Raw genomic sequence first — 17,169 nt, forward strand, 5'->3', positions numbered from 1 at the left:
TTGTACCTTTATCATTTCTTCTCGAGTTTGCAGTGTTGTCCCTTCCTTAAACTATACCTAAATTAACAATTATACAAAATTTTAAATTGCTTTAGATGAAAGCTTTCGTTTGATACATTTCTTATACCCTAAATATTTGATAAAATAAAAATAAAAAGCACTTTTATACAACTTTAGATCTTCTCTACAAAATTTTAAAGCAGCAAAACAAACAAAAAAAAAACCGTTACAATTGCTGTAAAAAAAAATTAAAAAGTTTCGAGACTCCAAATGGTGTCACTCACGAAAAAAGCAAAAATGGCAAAACGTACCTTCTGCCCTTTCGAAGCCCAAAACTCGAGAAGGAAAACTGGCCCGTATCTCCGGTTTGCAGTTTTATTTTAGTCACACATTTTCCACCGACATATATATATAGATATATTTTTTTCAGAATTTTTTGAGGTTTCAATATTTTTTCTTGCACGATTCGAGATGAAATTACCCAAACACCGTTACTCGCTACTCACTCAAAAAGTAACCAAGTACGTTACTCGTTCCTGCGATTTGAAAGGAACGCGGTACCAAGGCTTGAAAATAACGCATTATTTTATCGTCACTCCAAATGTGTCAGATATATTTTCTTTTGTTTGAAGCAGTATGTGTTATTTATATTTGTCGGCGTTAATAATTTCTCGCGTTTTAAGGCGTTCATTCGGGGGATGACCGAGGCTACACGGGAGCTTCGGTAAGAACTAGGCTGGGTACGCGTGTTGTAGCATAGCATCATCTATACTCATAAAGCTTGGCAGTTCGACGAAGGAGCCATAGAGTGCCCAGTCGCAGATTTGAAGCGCGAGGATCTGGTAGCACAGACCATTTCTCGGGGCACCTGGTCGTCAGCGCACAGCTTCTGCAGCGGCGAGTACCCGAAAGATGGTTTTCCAACCCGACAAGAAAAGAAGCGGTAACGCGAGGAACGCGAGGAGCACGAGCGGGCCTTCCATCTTTCGGACGAAGTGTGCTTCGGCATCTCACCGCAGCGGGGCGCCCGTTACATGACTCTCCTCTCATTTGTTGTCTACGACTCTACTTTTTTCAGTTTCGTCGGCCGTGTCTCATGGCGATCAACCAGGCTTTGTCAGTATAGAGGAGGCTATCGTTGTAGACGTTCCTCTTCATTAAATACCGCTACTTCATCTAAAAGCTAACGAAAATATGTAACTCCTTCCTCCTCTTAATTTAAAGGCAACTACTTCGTTGCCTAAAAAAAGTAACTAAGTACAATCAACGCGCAATTTGTAACGCTTTAAGTTTAAGGCTGCTCAGAAGTCCTGTGACACTCGCACGGTATTGGGTTGGCTTCGTAGGCTCGTTGCGCACCCTGTAGTCCATCGTAAGATTAAACGGGGTGTAGCCAATACTATGTCTCCGTTTTTGTTTTCTTCTTAATCTTATTTCTCCAGCGTTGTGTGCTACCACAGTAGATCGATGAGTTTCGGCCTGCGTTTCCGTAAAAGTATTCGACTTTAATCCATCAAAATCGTAAAACAATATCAGAGCAAATATAACCTTACGAAAAAAGCCGTTTTATGTTGTTTTTTTTTTGTACAAGCACCATTTTTTTAGACGCTTTAAAAACGCGTTTATGTTTTTTTTTTTTATTTTTGTTTTTTCTTTGGAGTTTTGATGCGAGAGCTTTGGCTTGTGTGGATTTTCGGCGTGATACGATTAAATTTAGATATATTACAGAGTTTTAGATATATATATATATTGTGCTGTGTTATTTCGCTTAAAGTTAATTGATATCAAACAACCGATTATGGCTATCTGGGGTATTAAAACGTAAAACATAGCTTTTGAATGTAAAGCCACTCAATGAGGGGTATAATCGGTTGGGTAAATGTAAGATAAATGGTTTGTCACTATTATCTGACAGCGAAACAAAATGATACTACTGCGTTATACAAGAAAAAAATGTACACCTTTTTCTTCCCATATTGGGCTTACTATTTAAAAATTTGTTTACTTCGTTTTCCTTTATTATTTTCGTCACCAATTATATAGTCTCACTTTGACGAGATCCAAACTAGCCTCACCGTCTGTTCTCAGATAAAAATTTTGCGAATACTCTAGAGAACCTTTGAGTGGGGAAACAATTTTATATGATGCGAATAATTTATCATTTCAAGTAGCAATTTATATGGCTTATTTTACGTTTACCTAGATACAGTGCTGGAGAAAACCTTAGTGATTAGTCGCGGACTGTATTTATTGTTACAGATATCCTGGTACGAGGACAGAGTTCCTACGGCTCGTTAAATAAATAGAAACATGTAATTGAAGTTCTTAGGGTCTAGGGGGTGTTAAACTTATAAGGGGACCAATCATAATTAGTTACTCTCAATAAGTGTCCGAGTTTCTCGCGTTTCATTAATCTAACGCGACAAAGCAATAAAAATCAGATTCGTTTTTTTTCTTATTGCAAAATATTTGGAGTTTTATACTCCATTCTACGTTAAGCATCCTGAGCAGTGCCTCATGTAGCGCCACGTATATTTATTCCGGCATTTTTTTTTTCATGCCGCAATGTTGATTGCGCGCCGCTACTGGCCTCTTAACCGCACCGAATGCACCTTAACTAAAGCCCAATTCACGTGGCGCCATTTTGCTTGCGAATTTGCAGCTGTGACCTTAGGCACCATAGCTTTCCCAAGCTTTTTTTTTTTTTTTTTTTTGCCTCACGAGCGACTGCGAAATCGCAAGTAAAATCGCACCATACGAATGGGGCTCAACATTGGTACCGTCACAAATATTTCTGCCCTTCAGTGTGTTTATTCTTCTTCTGAATTTGGTTTAATTGAGTTTATTAATTGCATTAGCGAAACTTGAATCTCGAGTCCACCTTTTATTTTTGGAGGGAAATGCGAATTCTGCCGGCACGGCATGGTGTACCCGGCGCAATCGGCTCATCGTGTTCGTCGACATAGCTGATTTTGTTTTTCGGCCGGTGTAAATCATACGAGCATTCAATCATTCGCATCGACGCGTTCATAGCTTTTTTAACGACTCTAAAACTAAACTCTAAAGCATGAAACCGCTGCCCAGAGGGCGCGCCAGAGCTATAATTTTTGTTTGTGCCCTAGTCAATATCATATTCAAGACACCCCGGTGGAATTTGTTCAATCTTACAAATACCTCGAAGTTCACCTAACCTCCGATCTGTCGTGGAACATGCATATTAATTACATTCTTTTAAGAGCTAAACGTAGTATCGGTTATTAAAAACGTAACCTTAATTCTGCTCATTTTCTCGTAAACTACTAACATACGTTACTCTCATTCGACCGACCCTGGAATACGCTCGCAGCATTTGGAACCCTTATTATCATTACTTATCTGCCGCACTCGAAGCACTTCGAAACAGAGCCGTTCGTTTCATTTTTTTTTATTACTCACATCATACCAGTGTAATTAACCTTAGAACTCATGCTGACCTTCATTTATTTGTCATACGCCGCAGGGTATCGAAGCTGGGTCTTCTGCATAACATTTACTGCTCGCCATCACTTCACTGATCACTTCTTTTTCAACCGTTGTATGCTTCAGCCCACATCGTTAACTCATGTAAGATTACCCTGATATCTTGTAAGTCATTCTGGTTTTCCTGCTCGTTTTTGGCATCCGCCATAGCTGACTGGAATGACCTTCCCGATAACCTTGTTTATCAAAGTAATCAAGTTCTTTTTCGACGAGATTTACCTATTTTTTGGGGGGCCTTTGATGCGTCTGTACTGAAGTGTGGTTGATTTTGTTGTGTTTTTGTGCTCAGTATTTTTTATTTATTCTGCTTTCTAACCCCTCCCCCCCCCCCCCCCTTACATAATTCCCCTTGAGGGTGTGTAGGGTATTTAAATAAATAAATAAATAGTAGTAGCGCCGCGCTCTGGCGCCAAACCGCCCTCCATAGCAGTACGGGGGTTTGGGTCCGGTTGCAATGGTGACTAACGCGTTAAAGTTTTACTGCTGCCACGTTGCATTATTATTGTGGGATTTTGTCTGTTGAAAGATGGTGATCTCTTTTGTTTAGGGAGGTGAACCTCCGCAAAGAAAGGTGCTATGTCTTCGTAATGAAGGAGATAATCCTGATTAGGATGAATGACTGGACAAATTGGTAAGAGTTCATGTTAAAAAAACAGTGCGACTGGGACAAGGACAAAGAGACGAAAAGCACACAAGACAAGCACTGTCTAACAACTGGTGAGTTATTAGAACATAAGGAAGGAAGAAAAGAAAAGGAAACATGGATTTAAACCTTGAGATCCTATGAATTACATCCTATGATTAACTTTCCACATCCAAAAATTTGAATGTTATGTTATCTGACAAGGAAGGTTGTTTTGGAGTCATACCTGATGATTCGCTCTCCGAGAAAGCCCAAGTAGCTATCCAAAAGAATTTTAGAAAGCTATCGGAATTTCCAGCCGAGATAAAAAGAAGAACCTTTAAGTTCCTCACTCAACTCAACTTACAGAGAGTTGCTGTGGCAGCGAAAAAAGGAGAACACCTCACGTTAAAGGTGTTTTTCTCCGCTATAGAACCCACAAAACGGAAATCTTTTTCCGCACCATAGTTTCGGAACGCAATACTGGGCAACAAGCCATCTCGAAATATTAAAAAAAAGAAAAAAAGAAAACCTCAATTTTCTTTGGTCGTTGACTCCTTACGTATCCCCAACTCCAAGGTGGTTTTTGAGTTTCTGAGAAACAGCAATCCACAGGGGTGCACAGCGTTCAGCATTGATGTAGAATACTTATACTACTCTTTGCCTCATGACGACCTTATGGTAAGCGTCCAAGAGTGCATTGTAGAGCATGACGACGAAAATAAGTTCAGAACGCAATGCGGAATCACGGTTGAAGATTTCCTTGAACTATTGTCTGTGTATTTGAAATCTACTTCTATAGGGTAGGAAGACGAAGTGTTCGTTCAAAAGTTCGGTGTTTGTATGGGGTCCAGAGTAGCGCCTGTACTAAGCGATATTTTCCTCGAAACAAAAATCTAGAGCTCTAGGTCAAAAATTGTAAAATCACACCATAAAGATCTTAGGTATAGGGATGATTCTTTGGTCTTTGCTGAAGACTCTTATTTCGAAAAAAAAAAATCCGTGATTACGTACTAGAAGTATTCCATGAGCTTGGTAACGGCCTTCGGTTAACTTATGAAACCCAGAAAGAAAGTCAAATTCAGTTTTTAGATCACCTGTTAAATTAAAAAAAAAAGAACACATTTCCTGGTTGTACCATCCTAGAACATCAGAGTTTGCTAAACTACTGGTCATCACATTCGATCATAAAAAGAGTAACAGGGTGATTTCAGATAAGATCGACCAAAGGGTGGCTGGTCGACATTTTTAAATCAACTGATGTTTTTATATGACATTGTCTAGTGTCTCGTATAAACGAACCCACACTTAGTTTTGACCAGAAAAAAAATTTGGAGACAAGAAAAATCGTAAGGCAGGGAGAGGTGGACAGTTGCAATAACGCGCACTGATGGAGGGGGCAAGTTTGAAAGTGATTAATTAAAACAATAAAATTAGGAGATTTTTAAAACTTTTTACAAACAAACTATGGGTACAACTTGCTTGTAATATAAAGTAATAATATTTATTAAAAATTTATTTAGTTTTCTAAAAATTGCCAAACATGCCAGCTCGAACGACAAATGGCAAACTTTGAAAATCTGTATCTCATGAAATAATTTAATCATTATTACATAACTTGCAGACATTATTTTACTAATATATGGCTATTATTGAAAAAATAAATAAGGTATCTGAGTGACACAATAGTTAAATATATTTAGGCAAACATGGGAAAAAAATCAAACAAAGAAAAATTCCAATGCGAATAAAAAAAAAACACCACCTTCGATTTTTTTTAAATTTGGGTACCCTGTTATACTCTATTTCGGCATTCATTTCTATTAAAAACATGTTGCATCATTGCACTGTGAAAGAAGAAACAACTCCCCAAAGTAGGGTCCTTTTTCAAAGCCTACACTTAGCAGTGTCCTATACAAGAAGTGACTCTGAGTTCCAGTTTCATGAAACTTGCACAAATCTTTTATATACATTTATTCAGATGAGGTCATTGATAAAAAGAGCGATCGGTCACACAGTAAAAGGGAGGAGAAACTATATACAGCATTTTACATAAGCGTACAAAGTGGTATCATATTAGAGACTAATGATTTGAGAAAAGATGATGCAGTGTGAAGTTGTACCTTCCGGTATATTTTACATCTAGAGTAAAATAAATAACTTTACTTCCACACACAAAAACAAAGACATAATAGTAAGATATTTAGGTTGGCTGTGTATTTACGATTACAAACAATTTCAGGTGACGGATGCCATAGTGCCTAACTGGAGCAGCTTCGATGCTCTCGGTGTATGAATGAATCGTGGCAAGCCGATATATTTTATCCTGCTCGAGGATAACATTCTGGGATTTTTTTTATAGTGATCAGATAAAAATTATTAGTAACCACCAACAAAAAAAGTAGGTTAAATACCACGTGAAGAAAAATGAGATAAATAAGATGTCCCTGCATTCAAAATGAGCAGTCCTTGGGAAATCAAATTCGGCACTTTACGCTAAGGTTTTCCTCGCTGTACCCATTTAATAAAGTTGCTTCCAAGCAGATCCGACTGTCCGTGCTACATATACGTCACAGGTCCCTTCTGTTGATGACTTGCTGAGCCGCCACGCGTGCCAAGACTGAATGCCAGGGAAGGCGCGCACCGTCAGCCACTCTTCTTTTTTTTTGTTCACGATACCGAACAACCTCATTTTCGTCCAGATATACAAGATGCACGCCTTTCAGTTTCTTTGATAGAACGCTCACCATTGTCCTGGCCGTCAGAATTGCGCTTACTGAACGTTCTCTCAGGTTGTTCAGCGTGGCCTGGTGCTTCACGAGTCCGCCAACTCCGTCACATGCATTTTTCCCATGTCCAGATGCAGAAAATAACGGGCTTGTGGGCAATCGTCCTTTGCAAATTGGTGAAGCTGGTAGCGATTCTTGAAATGACTGGCGGCGCCGTCACTTACGTACGTCACGTACGAGTATACCGCAACGTTGTCTTCAACCCACTCCTTCACTTTTTCTAGAGCCAAGCAAGCGTGAGCGGCGTCGTGACACAGGTCCTCACTGATGGTGGCAAAGCTGTTTGTAGATTTTCTTGTCGTCACTACACATGTAAATATCGAAACTTGTTTTTTTTTTTCCAGTGATATGCTTGCACTTCGTCAGGAAGCACGATGGTCCAGTTTTCAGCAAAGTCAAAATGAAAGACAATGCTCCCGCGTTGCATGCACTGTTTTTCATCGTAGATCGCTTTACCTTGCGTTTGCCGGATATGGTTGTGAAGTACCCAACTTCCAACCGTCACTTGGATGACTTTTAGGAAAGTCTCAGGTTCCAAAGTTTTTTTCACAAGGTCGCCGGACTCCCATGTTGCAAGCACAATCTCTTCATCCTCTGGGATATCAAGTTCCTGGAGTGTAAGAAACTGGCCTTTTGGGCAGTGATCACAGTCTCCTTGAAGGCACAGTTCTGTTGCTGGGTCGCACAGAAATGCCGAGTTCATTTCATCAGTGTCGAATGTTGAGCCTGTAACGTTCTCTAGAGCGGCAATACAAAGATAATAATTGGCGCAGCGCACACAAACCCACACTTCCTGGTGTGGAATACATTGGACCCATCTAGGGCGCAACGAATAAAATTTCGTTAGCCCAACGCCGGAATCGGGATGCTTGTCTTTGTATATACGGAAGGCCTCTCGTATTGAGCGTGTCATGAAGCGCTTTGGCACGAACGTTTTCTCTCCGTTGAGCATGACAGAGATGACGTCCTTCTGGTTGGGACTTTGGCGCGAACATTGTAGCTCGTCTTTCGTGAAGTACTCTAGGGCAGCAGACAGGTTCTCAGGGCTCACCTTGCACCTCGTGTAAGGATCCGGCTCATACCACACGCCATGCTTTTCCTTGAGTTTTCGGGATTTACTGATGAGGTACATTGATGCCTGTGGAATCATCTTTTGAACCTCATTCTTCGTCAGTGTTGACGGCAGGAGTGTAAGCAGTTGACAACGTTCCCGGAGAGAGGTGGCGGTTTCAAAGGCCTGCCGAAAGTTGTCCACCCACTCAGTGCATGTGGAGCATGTTGGTTCGGACGACCCCGATGGTGCGTCCCTGTCGTACGCAATACGTAGCCTTGAGCGTATATTCTTGACAGCAACCTGCTCCAGTTCTGTCTGCTTTCTCTTGACATAGGCAGGCCTGTCCCGACTTCTTACGACGCTTGGTTGTCTCAGCGGCGACACATCTGTAGGTAGTATGCTGCGATTTAGATCTTCAATTGCTTCTTCAGCTGGCACAAATATGTCAGGGCACTGCTCTGAGCTTCGCATCGAGATCTCCTTAGTGATGTGCATGAAGCAATGGTAGCACAGGTAGTCCGTCGCACTCACTTTGGTGGAACAGTCAGGCGGAAGAATTTGCTTCAACGAGTTTAGGTCCAACTCGCCAACACTTCGAAAATTCCGCTGCTTTGGTATAGTCTTTTTGTGTTTGCAAAAGTAATCTGAACAAAACACTCGTTCGGAGCTCCAGGACATCTTCATAATGTATACATAAATAAATGAAATTAAATCCCAACTGATGGCATATAATTGCCAAGTGAAAGAACTACTGGGTGCACAAGTGACAAGTCCGAGGCTGAGGAGCTCACTCACTGCAAACGTACATTTGAAAAGAGAGGTCACAACTGAGGCTGTCGGCAAAGCTTGATCCACGTCAAAGGAAGAAAGAGGGAAAGTCTCCAGACAACAAATTGTGGTCAGCGGCCTTCGAAAAAGACTTTCCGGAATCGCACTGTCGTCCCTCCACGCGCTGATATGAAAGCACCCGAGCTTCTACCACGTGGTTCATGACACAGCCTGAGCCATGTCGGCGACCGGTTCGCGAGGGGTTGGCGGTGGGGTTACGTTGATGGTCACTCGGATTAGCCCTTGCTGTACTGAGCTACCGCCTGCAGTGCCTTATCGCCGGCTGGTGTCAACAACGAGAACACACACACCCTGTCTACACCAAAACTACAAGCGTTCACCGCACACGCGTCGCCGCCGCTTTTAAGCTTTTGTGAAATTGCTTTCTTTTGCCGCGGAGAACCGCCTTATCTTAACTACGCGCCTGAAATCCTTCCAGGCGGGCGTACACAATATCAAGCGTTTCGAGAAATGCCCGTGGAGTAGAACTATGGGAAAATTCGGAGCCCGCGATGTCGATATCGTCGCCGTTGTGTTAGTACGCCGTCGCGTACTGCAGTCCCCCGTTGGGGGAGGGGGGGCGGGCGGTCTTACTACGATAACATGGCGACAGCGTTTACACTCTATGTATTTACGCGAGGCTCGAGTATTTGGGGATAATGCTGCCGGTTGGTGTGCCCCTTTGTGCCTGATATTATCGCCCGTGACGCCAGCGAGTGAGATGGCGACAGGCATGACTGCTCAGTAAACAGGCGTCGGCGGCCATGTTTTGCTGGTTGAAGCGAACCCCCTTGTCCTTGACAGCGAGCGGGGAAATGCGAAAAAAAGATTGTATCGGCCGTTTTGCCAGAACTAGCGACGAGTGTCGTCTGCGGTTTCCGGCAACTATTTTGCCATAATCGTGAGCTTAGCGAGGAAATGATTTTTGCTAGCCACAGAACACTACCACGCAGAAAGGGAATGCTTGAACATGTTTTTGTTCTGGATATATATCAGGGATATATATGAGAAAGAGAGAGAGAGAGAGATGAAGGTAGAGCGGAAGAGGGAATAGCATATAGTGTCGCAGGAGAATAAAGTAAACAAAGTTCCTAGTGGCCGATGGCTGCATGATCTTTTCTCGGATCACTAGTCCGTAATATGATACCTCTTTGTACACAGTAGTTTCTCCTTAATTTAAGTGTGTGAACGATTTCTTTAGTTATCATTGGCCTCATCTGAATAAAAATATATAAAAGATGTGTGTTGGTTTCATGAAACTGGAACTCAGAGTCAGTTCTTGTATAAAACACTGCTAAGTGTAGGCTTTGAAAAAGGACCCTACTTTGGGGAGTTGTATCTTCTTTCTCAATAAAATGATGCAACATGTTTTTAATGGAAATGAATGCCGAAATAGAGTATAACAGGTTACCTAAATTTTAAAAAAATCGAGGGTGGTGTTTTTTTTTTATTCGCATCAGAATTTTTCTTTGTTTGATTTTTTTTTTCCATGTTTGACTAAATATATCCTGACTATTGTATCACACAGATACCTTAGTTATTTTTTAAATATTAGCTATATATTAGTAGAATAATATCTGCAAATTATATCATAATGATTAAATTATTTCATGAGATACAGACCTCCAAAGTTTGCCATTTGTCGTTCGAGCAGGCATGTTTGTCAATTTTTAGAAAAATAAATCAATTTTAAATAAATATGATTACTTTATATTACAAGCAAGCTATACCCATAGTTTGCGCCTAAAACGTATTAGAGTTCTCCTAATGTTATCGCTTTAGTTATTCACTCTCAAACGGGCCCCCTCCATCAGTGCGCGTTAATGCAACTGTCCACCACCTCATGCCTTACGATTTTTCCTGACCCCAAGTATTTTTTCTAGTCAAAACTAAGTTTGGATTCGTTCATACCAGACACTAGACAATAACATATAAAAACATCAGTTGATTTGAAAATGTCGACTAGCCATCCTTTGGTCGATCTTATCTGAAATCACCCAACAGTAGTTTCCTGTTTGAAGTCCACTTTAACATAATCATGTGTTCACGAAATGAACCTTAGCTTCATTTCCCAGATTCAAAAGATCAGGGATTCAAGTTACCCGGACTCGAATCATCTCATCAGCATGTGAGAGCTTAATAAAAAAAAGTTAAGATTAGTTTTAATTTCATGTTGTAAGAACCAGATAGAAAAGGAAAAAAAAGAAAGTTTTGGTTATTCCTTATCTTCACAGCATTTTACACGAACTTAAAAGGTCGCGTCCAGATATGAGGTGAACGTTCTTTTTTCAGCGCAAATCAAACTAAGCAGAAAAGTTCTGCTGTAAGCGTACGCAGGGAGGAAAAAGCAAGATCAGAACATAACACCTGCTAGATGAAACATGGAAAAAAGTACGTGTCGTACGTAAAAGGCGCGGTCTACAGGATTCCTTTTTCTTGTGGTCGCTCTTATATCGGACAGACTGGCCGGTGCTTAAACATCCGACTCAAAGAGCACCGAAGCTCCTTAAAAGGCACCGCTTATGAACATTTAGTGATGCACTGCCGAGATTGCGGGTGCGAACCACGCTTCATTAACACCAGTTTAATATATCAACACCACGACCAAACATGTCGAGAGATGATTGAAGCCTACAACAAAACGAAGAACATCTTGTGTGTGAGTCAACCTTCGTTGACTCTGATCCCCAGCGAGATGAACTTTCTGGATTTAGGATAGCAGCACCTGCGGAGGGAAAGAAGAAAAACAGTTTCAACATTCAGGTTTACGAGATCACCTGAGGTGGAAAAAGATCCTACGAGGCGCCCGGCAAGATCGCGAACATTTGACGTATTTTTTTCCTTTTATTTCCTTTTTTCTTTATGTTCTAATAACAAACCAGTTGTTAGTCACCGCTTGTCTTGAGTTCTCTTCGTCTTTTTGTCCTTGTCCCAGTCGCGCTGTTTTTTCAACATGAGATAATCCTGGCATAAGAACATTTGTCGACAGCGGGGAAAATGACGTCACATGACTCGGTGTCGCGTCACCTATGAACAAATTCAATTTCTCTGCTAAATATAGCGGGAAAATTGACGTCACCTGACTTCAACAGCAGTTCAATTCCCTCCTAAATTTAGCGGGAAAATATACGTCACGTGACCTCAAGACCCATTCAGTTTCTCCACTAAATTTAGCGAGGAAAATGACGTCACAAGACTTGGTGTCACGCCACCTATGGACAAATTCAGTTTTTTTTTTTAATTAGATTTAGCGGGAAATTTGACGTCACGTGCGGAGGGCGAGGAGGGGAAAATACGGAGGAGGAATGGAGGACGGGGAAGAGGGGAGGAGGAGGAGTGGAGGAGAGGAAGGAAAGGAGGTGAAGACTAAGAGCAGAGGAGGAGGGCCATACGTTACCCTCCGTACCCTCCCCTCCTCCTCCTCAAGTACTGCGCTCTAGTATCGCGTTACAGAAATTTGTAAACGAGTTTAATTTATTTTTTACCTTCCTTATGTGACGCCAGAATGATAATTTTTAACACAGTCGCGGGTGACTAAAAATAAGATTATTCCGTGATTTTTTGTTTTGTTTGCTGCTTACGCGCAGATAAATTTTATATATCTAGAGTACCTTGTGCCAGAAAAAAAAAAGTCAATATTAATTGTTCTTTCTGCGAAAAATGTAATTCATTTTTAATTTCGGTCATACATTTTCAGTTATTTACTTTCTATGAGGTGTCCTGTCCTGGCCCCCTTTATGCTGCTTTCATTCTGCACATCTAACATTGCCAACACGCTCTAATTCGTCCACCCAGGAGTGTTCTAGTACCTAATTTTTTTTAGTTCCTTGGAAAGTAATTGTACCTGTTCTGGGCTAACTATATTGTTTTAATAATATACAAAAACTATGAGTGCAGTGGCCAATTTCTTTTTTTAATTGTACGTCCAAATCAGTATGCAATAGGGCTACGATTATCTGCCTCGTTTTATCTCGTCTTTTGCCGCTTACTCGTATTCTATTGTGAGCGTCGGCGAACAAAATTGGCGGGTAAGCAAAATGAGCTTGGTTCTCAAATTTAAGTTTGTTTAAAACATAATAACTTAATATTCGTTTTTCTTTTTTGTCGACAGTTAGAGGGAATTATCGCAGCTACTACATCAGAGACTTATCGTAGAACGTCAGCATGCAGATTGCGGGCCCGGTGGGCGCGAGCTCCGTCCGTCCTCGAAGTGACGGCTCCCCCAAAACTACGCAACACTCCTGTATACTGCTGGGAGTGATCTACGGAAAGTTCCTATTAACGTGATTAGTAAGTGTAGCTGCACCACTGAATCACGCGACAAGACAGAGAAACAATAATTAACCCTGTCTTCCGCACTGCTTGCGATTCATGCTTCTGCCGATCGTTTTTGAATCATCTCCCAGGAACCGAATAACACTTTTCGGGAGAAACATATTTACCTTTCTGTTGAATACAATGCTGTGGCATTCGAGTACACAACAATACCTAGTGCCCTGCCCTTTGGCATTCGGTTCGTTACTTCATCAAGTACGAGGCCAGCACGACAAGCGCAATAGCCTCCCTCGTCGTCTGCTCCTCGTGCTACTGACAAGTATGGACGCGACTCGCCAGGCGGAGGAGTGGCGCTGCGTATGAGCGGCGAAACTTTAGCCGCACAGCCCTAAATGAGGGGACTTGTTCGTGGCCGACACCTCAGTTATGGTGGTTTATTTGTGTTCGGTGAAGAGCGTTGCTTGTTAATTACTGGCTGAAGAATGTGGTCCTTGCCGTATGTAAACCTTCCTACTGCCTATCAACCAGGTGAAAATTTCTAAGTCACAGGGACGTGTACGCATGCGAAGCTTCATATATTTAGCAGAAATTCTTCAACTTTAAACGCAAAGCTGCGAACCTTCACAACGCCCTCCACAAAAAAAAAAAAAAAAAAAAAAAAAAAACGTTACAGTTTTGTTTAGACGCGATGAACTCTACTACAATGAAACAACCTATGCTTACGACTACGCAAATAAATCAGTTGTGTTGGTTCAGGGCCCTCTGGATGCTGCTATGCATCGAGATTGCCACCATAAAAGAGAGTATATCGTCCCAATACGGAAGCAAAATTCTTTTTTCTTGTCGCGAAATTCCACAAACGTGTATCGAAACAAAACGAATTCGAAAGCCTTACCTCCTCCACTCAACCTGACGAAATCCTTGGCACCAAAACCTTACTAACGACTGATGTGCAAAAAAGCGAAACTTTTATTTAGTAAGCAGTGCAATAGCTACCGGAATGATCGAAAAAATGAACGAGCTGGTGGCGCTTATAAAATTGCGACGAAACTTCAATCTTCTCTCTCTTTCTCCCCTCCGGCTTCTCTTGGGCACGTCGGTCACAGTCATAATCTCCACTTTGCCGCTCTCTGTTCAAGTATCTCTTCAACAGTCCCCTCCCTTATCCTTTCATCTTGTGAGCCGTCGCGAAGATCTGTTGAGAGCCTCGCTCCGTGGCCCGCGCATGCGAGCGATAAGAAGTGAAGTTGATGTTGATGGAGAGTTAAACTGAGTTGATGGAGAGAAAGTACATCTACTTTCTCTCCGTCAACTCAGGGATCCTGGGTTCAATCCCCACCCCCTGCCCGTTTCGATCTGGATGAGCATCGTACCGGCGTGCGGTCGTGTATCACTACTGGGTGGTGCACGTTAAAGACCCCAGGCTAGCGGTTGTACTACTCTGACTAAATTGCTCATCTACAGCGACGGACTCGTCGAAACTCTGAAATGACTGACCAACTACACGCTGTATAAATATCCACATAAACCTCGATTAATTATCTCCTTCAACACGCGCAAGCACACGATAAAGAGAGAAAGTAGACACGGGTACAGTCAGGTACAGGTTCCGAAAAGTTGGCCAGGAAAAGGATCCAACAGACAGAGCGCTGGGGAATGGAGGAAGAGGATTCTTCCTCTCCAGCATTCCGTCTGTTCTCTACTCCTCAGCCTCCCTCTCTCTCGCCAACGTTTCTCAACCTGTAACTGAATATAGCGCACTCTTGCTTATAATTACGGTGTTTTGGGGGAAAGAATAAGCGATGCCCTATGGCCTGGAGGTGTTTTCTTTCCCAGTTCTGACCTAAAAAAACCGGCGTTCGAATTGAAGTGCAACGCTGCAGCTATTGTTGTTGTAACAATTAAATTACATTTCGCGGTCATTACTAATATTCTCTAAACAAGATTCCCACGTTATCAATGTGGCGTTGCGCCAGTGTCACGCTCCCTTGCTTTCTGCATCGTCCTTTTCGGCTTTGCGTCAGTGGCGGGATTTTGGATCTTTCCAGGTACTGCAGACTCTGTCAAGCACAGAGGGTCGACAAGGTACGGCGCCGGTGGAAGGGCCAACACTAATTTAAATATAGGTAGGCCAGGGTTCCCCCAAAATTTTTACGATTCTAGTAGTTAACATCTCCCACTTTTTTGTATGCATCCGCACATAACGAATCCCATTTTTTTTGTTGTAGAAGAATGTTGGCCATTCCTTGGGTTTGCTGCATCTTGGAATGTCCCTCGTCTCCTTTGATTTTGATGTGTTGAGTGCTTGGCTTGTGTCCCCCCTTGCGTCGGCCGACCTTACCCCACTTGTCCACTGACCCCACTTTATTTTGCCGAATGCCGAAGTTTATCCTTGTCATGTCTACGCATGTGCAGCTTGTTTCGTCCCAAATATTTAAGTAATACTCGTGCTTGTATTTCTAATATTTTTACGCATTTTATTTTTACTCCGATTCATACTTGGTGTATAACGCTGAGGAGAATCCGCTGGCTCGAGCCTGTTCCATAATGTTGCGTTTTGTTTTTCTAGCACTCTCTTGGAAGTAAAACAACGGATGAAGCCACGTTCGCCACTCAGTAGCATTTTAGTATCATTCCCATCGCTGTAGACAAAGCAGGGAACACAGTACATGCAAAGTGTATAATTTTAATTCGAACGGATTTACCGAGAAAGAGGTGTACTAACACGGTGTGTGCAAGTGAGTCATACGGCCAAAAAAAGATAATATAGCAAAAAAAAAAAAAAATCGTCAGAGTAAGTCACGCCATCAACTAAGAAAAAGGTAATCATCTATTTTTAATCACTGAAAATAAACATGGAAATTCAAATAGAAACTTGCTGATCGTCATCCAAAACCTCCAAACCTCTAAATCAATCAAAAAGAAAAATAAGCGTGGTAGTGCGCTAAAGTTACCACTCGTGGAGCAGGCACAAGCTTGGTCTCTCGACAGAAGCCCAGGTTGGTTAATTGCCCCAAGTAGGGCCCCTGCAAGTCTCACACGAGGGATGCCGAGGTTGGTTGCCCAAGTAGGCCCATAACGGAAGCCCAGTGGGCACGTGAAGTCGGGCCGGAGTTTAAGCCCGAGTTGTAAAACCGACGTGGGATCGAAGTACGCTGCCCAAAATAGCCCCCCCCCCCCCCCCCACACACACACACACTTTTTTTTTTTTGGAGCCCACATTGTGCTATTTGAGCAACTAGTGGTGTGAAAGCAAGGGCGATTCGGGTGTATCGCCCGCGTTTTCAAACCGTTTGCTTTGTGCCTGCTCCACGAGAAGTAACTTTAGCGCACTACTTCGCTTCCCCCGTTCTTCAAATCTCTCTCTAAAATTAACTAAAATAAACTGATTTAGAGGGTTTTGATGATGATTTGCAAGTTAGTAATTAAAACCATTTTTAATGTCAGTATTTAAAAAGTTGACAAAGAAATTAGCTAATAATTCGACTTACTGTGAGGATTAGCCCCCTTATATTATGTCCTCCGACCGTATAAGTCAAATGCATAAAGCGCGTTAACGTACCTTTCACGACTTTATTAATTTTTTCTTCAATAAGTAGCTTCGAATTAAAAGCAAACACTCCGCGTAGCTCCTGACAACTTAAGAAACGATGGGCGTGACTCATCACCTTTTCCACTTCGTGATCGATTCCTCGGCGTTTTTTTCAGCTCACGCAGCGTTCTCCTTGACTGCGGATCAATAATAGAATGCCTTGCCATGCCCTGTAGTTCTTAAGCTGTCGGTGGATATACATAGTGGCATCGTTACCTGTCGATATGAAGGCAGACGACAGAGCCAAGACCGCGTAGCAGATTTTTTTCTTTTAACGCGATACCGTTAAAAATTTCCTGTCGCAGAAAATCCGATGCCGGTGGCGTGACAGGAAAATCCTGACTGGTCGATAGGGTCATGCCGTCACCGTCCCATGACCTGGCGTGACACGTGCCGCCAAGCGTCAAATGAAAGCACTTAAAATATGACATGAAATGCGAATGAAAAGTCGCCGCATGTCTCAAATTATTTCACTTCATAAAGTAATTAA

The 17,169-nt window shown here is 42.1% G+C and overlaps 1 protein-coding gene across 1 annotated transcript in view; it reads left to right on the forward strand.

Annotated features, from left to right (window-relative positions):
- The window catches only part of LOC120845828 (glutamate receptor 1), a 200,839-nt gene that overhangs the window by 72,353 nt on the left and 111,317 nt on the right, over positions 1–17,169 (forward strand). The window contains exon 2 of the mRNA XM_042289904.1: positions 15,136–15,213. Within this exon, the coding sequence (XP_042145838.1) occupies positions 15,136–15,213 (78 nt within the window). The remainder of the gene's footprint in view (positions 1–15,135; positions 15,214–17,169) is intronic.

Source organism: Ixodes scapularis, unplaced genomic scaffold (assembly GCF_016920785.2).
Source record: "Ixodes scapularis isolate PalLabHiFi unplaced genomic scaffold, ASM1692078v2 PGA_scaffold13__105_contigs__length_92229423, whole genome shotgun sequence".
NCBI lineage: Eukaryota > Metazoa > Arthropoda > Arachnida > Ixodida > Ixodidae > Ixodes > Ixodes scapularis.